The 12,474-nt window shown below is 46.2% G+C and overlaps 1 protein-coding gene across 2 annotated transcripts in view; it reads right to left on the reverse strand.

Annotated features, from left to right (window-relative positions):
* Positions 1-1,406: 1,406 nt before the first annotated feature.
* Positions 1,407-12,474, reverse strand: part of ATP6V0A4 (ATPase H+ transporting V0 subunit a4) — a 57,911-nt gene continuing 46,843 nt past the window's right edge. For both annotated transcript variants that reach the window (XM_016189135.2, XM_060196654.1), the window contains exons 18-21: positions 11,569-11,691; positions 6,603-6,720; positions 5,733-5,904; positions 1,407-2,316 (exon numbers count right to left, since the gene is read on the reverse strand). In XM_016189135.2, coding sequence (XP_016044621.2) covers positions 2,223-2,316; positions 5,733-5,904; positions 6,603-6,720; positions 11,569-11,691 — 507 coding nt within the window. In that variant the 3' untranslated portion in view covers positions 1,407-2,222. The remainder of the gene's footprint in view (positions 2,317-5,732; positions 5,905-6,602; positions 6,721-11,568; positions 11,692-12,474) is intronic.

Below are 12,474 nucleotides of genomic sequence, written 5' to 3' on the forward strand. Positions count from 1 at the left end.
CACACAGGGAGCAAATGATTGACACCCAGGTCACACCTCCTTCTGGGCAACTCTCCTTCATCCTCCCTGATTCCTTTTTAAAGGGGAAAACACATCTCTCACTGAACCCCAAACCTCAGCAGACCTCTTAGGGTCAGGAAGGTCCAGAGGGCTCTTGGAGTCCAAGTTAAGGGCAGAGGGACCTTTTGCCCTTTCAAACATTTTCCCTAAGATTCCCGCTGCTCAGAATTCAGGAGCCAGAAGGCTGGCCACCTGCTGAAGCATAACTTATTTTGTGGCCATGGTTGAGAAAGGTAGAGGCGAGCTGAAAACCTTGAAGCTGCCCAGTGGCCCAGGACCCAGGGAGCAATGGTGGGTGTCTGTCCACCACAGACTCACTGACCTGGTCTGTTCTTCGCTTTGGTCAGTCACATGGGCTAAGGACATCACCCACAACTGGTGCTTTCAATCTTCTGCTTCACAGACCAGAGGTGGAGATGACTGTACCCCAGGCCCTGCCGCCCCCCATACACACACTTTTTTGGGAGCCATTAATCCATTTTCTCTGCAGGGGAACTCACGATAAAGCAGGAATGGGCAACTACAGACAAGCATCTCCTGAGGTCTGGTCTACCATTCTTGGGCTTCCTGTTGGTACCTTTTTAATTATATTATTTTTACATTTTTATTTATTGAGTGGAGACAGAAATCAAGGATAGGGGCTAGGTGGTGGCGCACCTGGTTGAGCACACACACACTACCTTGTTCATAGACCTGGACTCAAGCCCCCAGTCCCCACCTGCAGGGGGGAAGTTTAATGAGCTGTGAAGCAGGACTTTAGGTATCTCTCCCCCCTCCCCATCTCTCCCTTCCTTCTTGATTTCAAATTCTCTCTATCTCTATCTAATAAATAATAAGTATTTTTTTAATTAAAAGGGAAAAAATCAAGAAGGAATACAGAAAGAAAAACACCTGCACCACTACTTCATTACTCATGAGGCTTCTTCCCCCCACAAGGGAAGACTGGGGGCTTGAACCCAGGTCCTTGTACATGGTAATGTGTGCACTTAAACAGGTGAACCACCACCCAGCCTGTGTTCTAGCCCTCATGGAGCATTTCACTGTAGCTGACAAGTCTCCCACTGACATGGGTGAGGGGCCATAGAAACTTCATGAGGGAAGACCAGCAACAACTTCCTGAGCACAAGTCAACCACACAGAGGGAACAGATGGATGCTGAAAATACCAGTGTGGTCCAGAGCAGTGTTTCTGAACTCGGGTCAGATCTTCTGGAATCCTCTTCAGAGCCTCATGAAAGTGCTCTGAAAAATCGTATAGGCCCTTGCCAGTGTCGAGACTACTGAGTTCTAACCAGGGAGAGGCCACAGGGATTCTATTTACACAGATAAAGGTCATTCCAGTCAGAGTCACTGAAGCAAATTTTATTCTGTACTTGGCTCTCAAGCCTTGGCTAACCTAACCTCCTAGGTAATTACTTCAAGTCCCCAGGATGCAGGAAGCCATTTTCTGGAGCCATTTTTCCAGAACTTGCTCAGGCCTATCTATAGTCTTTCTTCAGTTTCTCTTGCACAAGATGGCCGATGACATCATGTGGTCATGCTTCATTCCACAGGGCTTAAGTAAGAGCTATCCCTGGGCAGCCCTCTACCCCCACAGAGCCCCATGATCCCAACTTCCTCAGCTAGAGTAAAAACTCAGGAGAAAGTCTCTTACTTACTTCACTCAGCCCCCAACAAGGAAAAAAAAAAAAAAGGTGTCAGAGAAAGGAGGAAGTTCAGAATGAACACCAGTATAAACCCTCTCCCAAGATTAGTCTCAGTAACACTCATGTTTCACCTCAGCCTGTCATCATCAAACTGAACTTCACAGAATGATCTTGTGAATCAAGACGTCTTAAGGCACAGAGCCCAGGGGTTTATTTTCTTAAATAAGAGAGACTTCAGGTGTGGCCAGAACACATGGATGGAGCACTCTCCTAGCCCCACTGCTCAATGGTGGTTGAATCTGACAAGTGAAGACATCCCCCCACACACACACCCCCGACATGAGGTCAGAACCACCCAGACCCAGCCAGTTCTCATCTGATTCAGGCCAAGTCAAATCAAAGCCTAGGGCTTATCAGCAAGTCATGTCTGGCTTCCAGGGTCCACTCAGTAGAGAACAATCCTCTGATTGACCAGCCAGCCTTGAGACAGGGCCCGAGTCCTCCCTCCCACTGGCAGCTACTCCTCCGTGGCCCCATCCAGGATGTGCTTGAAGGAGAACGGGGAGAACTTGTAGCCAGCTCCGGCATAGAACTTGTTCTGGAATTCCACCCTGCAGTTGGAGGGCAAGAAATGGTGGGGGGGAGGGGTGTCAGACGCAAAGGTCAGAGCCAGCAGCTGACAGGGCTGAGCATCTTGACAATGTCAAGGTCACTTCAAGCCAGCTGCCAAGAGTGTGGCTCAGGCCTCTTCCAGCTCCTCTCTCTCCTCCTAACACCAGCTCTCCCTCTTCCCACCCCAAATCCTTCAGCTCTCTGCTAGTCGCCCCACAGGCACCCTCCCACCAGCCCCCAGGAGCTCAGGGTGCCACCTCCCATCACTGTGAAGAAGTGATAGCTGTGAGGAGACACATGCCAGGAGGTCATTTCTGTTCAGACCTTGTGTATGAATTTATTTGCTTATTCACTGGATGGTATTACTATCTGAGCTTCACTGGTCAGGGCTGATTTTTTCAGATAGAAAGAATGAGACAAGGGCTGGGAAGAAAGTGTAATAGTTCTACAAAAGACTTTGATGCCTGAGGTTTCGAGGTCCCAGGCTCAATCCCCAGCACCACCATAAACCAGAGTTGAGCAGGGTTCTGGGTAAAGAGGGAGGGAGGGATGAAGGGAGGGAGGGAGGGAGGAAGGGAGAGACAGAGAGAAAGAGAGAGAGAGAGAAGGAAAGGAAGGAAAGAAAGGAAAGAAGGAAAGGAAGGGAAATTATGGAAGAGGGCCAGGAAGATAGAATAATTATGTAAATGACTTTCATGTCTGAAGCACCAAAGGTCCCAGGTTCAATCCCCAACACCACTATATAAGTCAGAGCTAGGGAGTCGGGCTGTAGCGCAGCGGGTTAAGCGCAGGTGGCGCAAAGCACAAGGACCGGCATAAGGATCCCGGTTCGAACCCCGGCTCCCCACCTGCAGGGGAGTCGCTTCACAGGCGGTGAAGCAGGTCTGCAGGTGTCTATCTTTCTCTCCTCCTCTCTGTCTTCCCCTCCTCTCTCCATTTCTCTCTGTCCTATCCAGCAACGACAACAACAATGATAACTACAACAATAAAACAACAAGGGCAACAAAAGGGAATAAATAAATAAAATAAAATAAATATTTAAAAAAAAAAATAAGTCAGAGCTAAGCAGTGCTCTGATAAGAAAGAAAAGGGGGGAGAGAGAAAGAGAAAGAAGAGACAGAGAGACAGAAGTCAGTGAGATAGGAAGAAAGAATCCATAGCACCAAAGATTCCCCCAATGTGGTGAAGGAGACAGAGATAGAGAGATAGACTAAAACATTGCTCAGTTCGAGCATACGATGGTACTGAGGACTGAAGCTCTGGGGGCTCAAGCATGCAAGTACTATGCTTGAACACTGAGCTATCTCCCCAGTCCCTAGCCAGACCTTAAATCATAGAGTTAAGTCTAAGGTGGAGGTTGGGTGGAAGGAAGGAAGGAAAGAAGGGAGGAAGGAAGGAAGGGAGGGTGGGAAAGGGCTGAGTAGTGGTGCACCCAGTTCAGTACAAACATTACAAGGATCCAGGTTCAAGCCCCTGATCCCTACCTGCAGGGGGGAAGCTTCATGATCAGTGAAGTAGTGTTACAGGTGTCTCTCTCTTTCTCCCTCACTGTCTCCCCCTTTCCTCTCAATTTCTCTCTGTTTCTATCCAAAATAAATAAATAAATAAATATTAAAATGAAGAAGAGAGGAGAGGAGAGGAGAGGAGAGGAGAGGAGAGGAGAGGAGAGGAGAGGAAGTGACTAGGCACAAAAATAGAGCCTTGAACAGAATTCCTATTTGGGAAGCCACTAATGGTGACTGCCTTGGGACACATCTAAAAAGGTCAAGGACCTCTGGTGAGTGTCTCCTCCCTCTGCCTCCCTCCTTCTCTTCCACCCCATGATCAACTTCTGCCCACTTGGCAGCAAAGGGCGAACTGCCCAGATCCACTCAGCCCACCTCAGTCATCCTGCCATGACTTGAGGAGGTGTCCCTCTGACTGAATTCGACTGTCATCACAAGGACACATTGTTTACTGGCTGGGGAAACAGCTCCGCTGGGAGAACACTGGACTCTGTGCTTGAGGTGCCCAGTTTGATCCCTAATCCCTAACTGCAAGTACCAGAGTGGTGCTCTCATTGCCCCCCACCCTCACACATGTGAAACTCTTATAGACAAATAAATCAAACAAACTTCTTTCAAATGTACTTTTTTTTTTTTGTCCCTTAGAGGGTTGAACCACTGGCTTCTGGTGAGAAGGGGGTTTGAATCTGAAACTCCATTTGCCTCAGAGCCAATGTGCAGTCACTATACCAGGTCAGTACTCTCCTGCACTTAAAAAAAAATGACTGGGGCCAGGTAGTGGCACACCTGGTTATGTGCACACACCACAGTAAGCAAGGACCCTGGTTCAAGCCCCTAGTGCACACCTGCAAAGGGAAAGCTTCATGAGTGGTAAAGCAGGGCTGCAAGTGTCTCTCCCTCTGCCCTTTCAATTTCTCTGTCTATATATAATAATAAATAAATGAAGTTTTTAAATGGTGAAATACTCTAAAAAAATGAAAAAACAGAAACTAGTTGCTGGTCAGGGAGGTGACTCAGCAAATGGGTTCATGTTCTGGGCCCTTCAAACCAGCAAAAGGGCTCACTGGGATAGTACACTGCTTTGCCAAGTGCATGGCCCAGGTTCAAGCCCAGCTCCTACCACACTGGAGGAAACTTTGGTACTGTGACACAACTCATTCACTCACTCTATCTATCTATCTATCTATCTATCTATATCATAGAAAAAAATTGATCTCTCAGTGAAGCAATCAATCCTCTGAAGACCTCTCCTAGGAAAGAACCCTTCTGTTGAAATAAAGATAGCAAGACCAATGAAATAAAAGACCACATCCCTGAGAAACATAACTGCTTTCAACACTGTCTGAGTTTTGACTTTCTCATCACTTTTTTTTTAATTGCCACCAGGGTTACCAATGAGGCTTAGTGCCTGCACAGTGAGTCCACTCTTCCCAGTGTCCCCCCCCCTTGTTTTTATTTGATAGAACAGAGAAAGAGAGAGGGAAAAGGAGATATGGAGGAAGAGACAGATATCTGCAGACCTGCTTCACAGTTTATAAAGCTTCTCCCCTGCAGGTGGGAACTGAGGGGCTTAAGCCCGTGTCTTTGTGCATGGTAACATGTACAGTCAACTAGGCACACCATCATCTAGCCCTTCCATCACTTTCCTGATCGAATAAACATGAAGGAAAATGTATTCATTTCTTCAAGTACCCATGACTGGGCTTTAGGCTGTCCCACCACTTATAATGATGCCAAGAGGTGGCTAGCTGGGAGCCAAGGCTCCAAAAAGGCATGGACAGTACTGATGTCATACAATAGACTAGGGTTTGAAGGTAGTTGACTCGCCCCACAGCCCACACTCTCCCTCCTCTGTCTCTCTGTCTTTCTCTCTCCATCAGTCTCTGGCTTCATCAGGTAGCCTCCCTTACCAGTGAAGACGGAGGGCGTGTAGGAAAGCAGAGAGTCCCTCCATGATGAGCAAGATGGCGACTGTCAGCAAGGCAAAGACAGCAAAGATGATGAAGACTCCCACAAGTCCACCCCAGCCACGCAGGCGCAGGCCAATGTTCATTACCATGGTCCAGAGTACCTCAGACAGTTCTGCAAAACAGGAAAGGAAGGATCTTGTCCATATGCCAATAGGATCCTCTCCTGCCCCTACCCTGGAGCTGCATACCCCAGGATTCAGTAACTCCCACTCCAGATGGTGCTCAAGGAAGCTCCATAGATGGTGGAACAATACTGTGGGGTCTCTTCTATCTCTCAGCACCATGGACAACACCCAGGGAGCTCTACGGATGGTGGAGCAGGGCTGTGGTGTTTCTCCTCTTTCAGCACCATGGACAGCACTGGGGGGGGGAGGGAAACACCACATGGTGCGGTCCATGGATGGTGGAATCTCCTCTCTCTCTCAAGGGAAAAAAAACAAAAAAGACTGAGGCTCAGGACTGGCTCATCCAGTAGAGTTCAAGTCTTGCTGTGCATGAGACCTAGGTTCAAATCCCGGTAGCCTATGGGAGTACCATGACAGCAGGGGAAGCCCCAGTATTACAGTGTCTTTCTCTTTCTCTCTGAGTCTTTCTGTCCCAACCCACCGCCATCCTCTGTTCTATCTAAAATGAAAAGAATGAAAAAGTTGGCCTAGTCACACATGCATGAAACCCCTGGTGCACCTCCCCTCCCCACCTCAAGTCACTTCTTCCCATGAAAGAGGGGACACAAACAGTCAGCAGACACAGCCGGGGAAGGGGGGCGGGCAGGGCAGGACCCGAGCCCACAAGCTCAGCGTGCTGACTCACGCGCATGCGCCAAGCTGAGAGCCCAGAGGCGCAGGTAGGAGGCGGTGTTAGAGATGCAGCCCAGGCAATACTCGATGGTGTGGATGGCCTGGTGCACAAACACGTCGCCGAAGTCAAACTGTAAGAGAGAGAGGGTCATGCTTCACCAGCACAGCTCGGCACAAGAGTACAGGATTTGCATGCTGCAGGCCCCAGGTTTGATCCCTGACCCCATCTAGGCCACAGTAGTGTTCTGCCCAGTGTATGTCTGTATGTCTCTCTCTCTCTTCTTCACTCTCTCATAAAGAAAATGTATTTTTTAAATGTTGAAGAATGTTAAAGAATAACTCAGTTGTAATCAGTTAAACAAACACCTGATTCACACAGGGTCTGGGAAATAGCTCACTTGAGCCAAACCTGGCCACCACCACACTGAAGGAAGCCTTGATGCTGTGGACTCTTTCCTGATGTCTCTATTTGCCTGTCTCTATCTAAATAATAATAATGATGGTAATAACGACAACAATAATAGATTCTGTGCCCAAGGCCACCAAAGTACCAGGCTCAATCCCCAGCACCATCATGACTCAGAGCTCTGGTGGCTCTTCCCTCATTCCATCTCTATCTCACTAAAATAAAGCAAATTAAACACACATTTAGGTAGCCTGGGTGATGGCACACCTGGTTGAGAACACATATTACAATGCTCAGGACCCGGGTTCAAGTCCCTGGTCCCCACCAGCAGGGGGGAAGCTTCCCTATCAGTAAAGCAGTGCTGCAGGTCTCTCTTTCACCTTCCTCTTTGAATTTCTCTATCTTATCAAATAAAATAACAGATGGCACAGCACTTGCAAAGTGAGGTCTCAAGCTTGACCCCTGGCATTGCTTATGCCAGAGTGATGCTCCAGTTCTCTCTCCCGTTAGTTAAGGAAGAAATGAGGCAGTGGAGATAGCACAGAGGTAGTGCACAGGTATTGCATGTAAGAGGTCCCAGGTTTTGCAACAAGACAGGACTAGAACGACTTTGGGAACCCACTAAGTCACCAGAGCATCCAGAGACCACAACTCTGCCCAGACCTCCTGCTCCCAGTTGAGAAACTTCTCTAAAGAACAAGGAATATCAAAGATCATCTGAGAATGCAACAAGACAAGCCTGGGACTACTTTGGGAACCCACCAAGTCACCGGTGAGTGAAAACACATGTAGCTTGTGGACAGAGAGGAGATTCCTGGGCTAAAGCCCATCTACTCCCAAGAAGCTGGTAACAGTCCGGCAGTTTACCAGTTGAGACACCACCTCCAGTCTGTTTCACCAACAAAAAGACGGCTGAAGGTAGGAGAGGACTCCCCTAAGACTCACCAAATGCAACTGTGAGTCTCCATTGCTATTGCCCTCAGAGGCTGGAGCAGCAAGGGGGAGGCCCTGTGCTGACATCCAGAAGCAGAGAACTGACCAGGAAACTCAGGAGAAGAGCTACACCCCAGTGCGCTAGTGGTGGGGATGTACAGTGGGAGCCTTCCCACATTGTTTTCCTGAGAAGAACATGGTGAATAATTGCCTCAGAACCTACAGACTATAAATGGGACTTGTTTAGAAATTCACAGGGCACAGCAGTGCTTCCCGGCTTGGCAGAGAAGCTGAATTGAGCCTGGAGCTTTGCATCTTTGGGATGTGGAGGTCTCTTTGCATAACCACTGTGCTATCTCTCCCCCACCCTGCTTTATCTCTTGGTTAGGAGTGAGTGACTTAAAAACCTACTTATAGATAGAAAGCCCTCAGGCTTCCATAGCCTACAGGGAAAAAAAGAACAAAAGAGACATTAGCAGCCACTGTGCTTCAACTCAGGGATTGAGATAACATTGAAACAACTGTCAATTTCCACAACTGTGAACACTTTAAGTACCTTATTTAGACACAAGTCAATCCAGGTAAGTGTAATCAGTGGACTGAAAAGTACTGAGACCTCTTAATACACTATAATAATGGTTAAGCCAAGGAGAAACATTGGAGAAATTAATCAGGACAAAAGTCCAGCTAAAACCCCCCCAAAGGGAAAAACACAGAAGAATGAGATCAATATCCAAACACTACCTGAGGAATTAGTCACAGGAGTGAGGAAAGAGTTTGAAGAACTGTCATGAGAAATGCAGAAACAACAAATGAGACTCTGAAAGAAAGCACTATCTTGACTAATTAGAGAACAGAAAGCTGAAACAGCTGAGCTAAAAGCACAACTAGCTGAACAAGCTACTACAGTATCACAACAGGGTAACAAAATAGCTAAGCTACAGAAACAACAGAGGGGGAGACAGAACAGAATAAATGAGGCAGAAAACAGAATCAGCAAGATTGAGGATGATTAGAGAAAACTAAGAAGAGATCTCAAAAAGAGATTAAGAGATACTGAAAACAACAACAGAGACCTATGGGATGACCTCAAAAGAAATAATATACGCATTATTGGCTTACCAGAAGAAGAGAGGAAGAGGAAGAAAACATTCTACAGGACATAATAGCTGAGAACTTCTCTACTCTAGACAAGATAAAAGACATAAAGGTTCAAGAAGCCCAGAGGGTCCCAAACATAACTAGCCCAGATTTAAAGACACCAAGACACATCATATTTAGAATTTAAAGGAGTAAGGATAAATAAAGGATCCTGAAGGCTGAAAGAGAAAAACAAAGAGTCACCTACAGAGGAAAACACATAAGATTAGCAACAGACTTCTCCACACAAACTACAGGTCAGAAGTGAATGGCAAGATATCGATTGAGTGCTCAGTGAGAAAGGCTTTCAACCAAGAATACTGTATCCTGCTAGACTGTCATTCAGACTAGATGGAGGCATAAAAACCTTCTCAGATAAGCAACAGCTGAAGGAATCAACTATCACCAAGCCTGCCCTGAAAGAAGTTCTGAAAGTTCTCCTATAAACAGTCAGATCACCAAAAACATGTCATATAGCAGAACACTCTAAAAATCTACAATAATGGCATTAAAATATCTTCAATCTATGATATCAATAAATGTCAATGGCCTGAATTCACCTTTTAAAAGGCACAGAGTAGGAAGATGGATCAGAAAACACAACCTAACCATATGTTGTCTGCATCAACAAGACAAACACAGACTCAAAGTGAAAAAATGGAAAACTACCATACAAGCCAATGGACCACCAAAAAAGGGGAGGAACAGCTATGTTCACATCTGACATGATAGACTTTAAAATAAATAAAATTTAAAAAGATAGGGATGGACATTACTTAGTGCTCAGAGGATCAGTCAATCAAGAGGACTTAATGATTATCAACATCTATGCACCCAAGAAGAGGCCATCTAAATGCATGAAACTTATACCAAAAGAGCAACACAGTCATAGTAGGGGACTTAAACACCCCACTCTCTCAACCTGACAGATCATCCAGGCAGAAAAATCAGTAAAGAAATGAAGGAACTAAATGAAGAGATAAATTAGAACTATTGGACATTTTCAGAGTAAAAATAGTGATTTTACTGTTTTCAGTCCATCTTGGATAGAGCTTGAAGAAATTATGTTAAGTGAAATGAGTCAGAATCAGAAAGATGCATATGGGATGATCTCATTCGCAGGCAGAAGTTGAAAAACAAGATCAGAAAAGAGCACACTAAGCAGAACTTCAACTGGAGTTGGTGTATTGCACCAAACTAAAAGACTCTGGGGTGGGTGGGTGGGGAAGTTCAGATCCTAGAATAGAATGGCAGAATGGGGGTTGTACTGTTGTGTGGAAAAATGAGAAATGTTATGCATGTACAAACTATTATATTTACTGTTGACTATGAAACATTAATCCCCCAATAAAGAAACTAAAAAATAATAATAATATTTTTTTTTAAGAAAATAAAAGGTCCCAGTTTTGATCCTTGGAACCATCAATAGTCAAAGCTGAGCAGTGCCCAGATCAAAATAAATCAACAGAAATGGGGAAAATTTTTTTTAAAAACTGAAAAAAACAATAAAAAACAGGGCTGGGCAATAGAGCAGTGGTTAAGCACACATGGCACAAAGCACAAGGATGGGCTAAGGATATCGGTTCGAGCCCCTGGATCCCCACCTGCAAGGGGAGTCACTTCACAAGCAGTGATGCAGGTCTGTAGGTGTCTATCTTTCTCTCCCCCTCTCTATCTTCCCCTTCTCTCTCGAATTCTCTCTGTCCTGTCCAACAACAATGATACCAGCAAGGGCAACAAAGGGGAAAAAATAGCTTCCAGAAGCAGTGGATTTGTTAGTGCAGGCACCAAGCCCCAGCAATAACCTTGGAGGCAAAAAAAAAAAAAACCAAAAAACTTCTTGAAGAATCGCACATCTGCCCTACTGCCCTTCTTCTCATTCTTCAAACCCCACCTGCCCCAACTCTTCTCTCCCGGCTCTGGCCCATGAGTTGTCCCCTTCAACAAAGGAAAAGAAGAGCGGCTGGGAGATGGTGCAGCTGGTAGGGCACTGGATTCAGAGGCCTAGGGTCCCTGGTTTGATCCCCAGCACTGCATGAATGATGCTCTGGCTTCTCTCTCTCATGTGAAGCTCTCTCAAAAATGTAATAAATAAAGTGAAATTCTAAAAAAGAGGCCTGGGAGATAGGACTATCAGTAGAGAAACTGGTGTTCATGACTGACGTCCTAGAGGCCTCAGATGCAATCCTGGCATGATCAGAAACCAGAGCCAGGCAGTGCCCTGGCAGGAAGGAAGGGAGGAAGTGGAAAGAAAAAGACAAAATGAAAGAAGGAAGGGAGGGAGGAAGGAGAAAGAGATAGAAAGAGGAAAAGGAAGGTGCTCCCATGTGGTGCCAGGGATCAAACCCAGGGCTTAATGCACAGTGAGCATGTGCTCTACTCACTGAGCCACCCACCACCCTGTCTGCCGGCCAGTATTTGACTGTCACCCCTCACCAGATCCTGTCCTTAGAATCAATGCCAACTGGGGAGGCTTTGTGGAGGTCAGCATCCCAAATACCTTTTCATGGTCATCCTCATCCCTGTGGCCACCTGTAGAAGGCTTTTGGGTGGCATTCATGGAAGGGCTGGCACTGTCACCTTCTATGTCCTCGATGGTATTTTCCATCACAGAAGCCTGCAGCTGCCAAGCAGAAAGGAAAGGAAGCCTTAGATTCATCCTCAGTTTTGTAATGACTCAGTAACCCAGCAGGTGGCGGTGAGGGCAAACTTTGGTGCATGCATATGAACCCACCACTCCCAGAACCATTTTTATTTCTTTATATATATGGCAGAGAGAAATTAAGAGAAGCCATATAACATAGGCCAGACTGCCTCTCTGGTGTCTATCTATCTGTCTGTCTGTCTGTCTATCTATCTATCTATCTCATGAAATAAATAAAACAAATCTTCACCCAAAAAAAGAGTTGTAGCAGTTCATTTGTGTATTTATTTTTTACCAGAGCACTTCTCAGCTCTGGGTTGTGGTGCTGTTGGGAATTAAACCTGGGACCTCAGAGCCCGAGGCATGAAAGTATTTTTTTTATTTTTATTTTTTTAGTATTTATTTATTTATTTATTCCCTTTTGTTGCCCTTGTTGTTTGTTGTTGTAGTTATCATTGTTGTCATTGTTGTTGGATAAGACAGAGAGAAATGGAGAGAGGAGGGGAAGACAGATGAGGAGAGAAAGATAGACACCTGCAGACCTGCTTCACCGCCTGTGAAGCGACTCCCCTTGCAGGTGAGGATCCGGGGGCTTGAACTGGGATCCTTCCACCAGTCCTCACACTTTGCGCCACCTGCACTTAACCCGATGCGCTACCGCCCAACTCCCCAAAGTCTTACATAACCATTATGCTGTCTCCCCAGCCAGGTATAATCCACCTAAACATAAGTTCTTGGGGGAATGGGTGGTGGTGCACCAGG

The sequence above is a fragment of the Erinaceus europaeus genome, chromosome 8 (assembly GCF_950295315.1).
Source record: "Erinaceus europaeus chromosome 8, mEriEur2.1, whole genome shotgun sequence".
NCBI classification, from domain to species: domain Eukaryota; kingdom Metazoa; phylum Chordata; class Mammalia; order Eulipotyphla; family Erinaceidae; genus Erinaceus; species Erinaceus europaeus.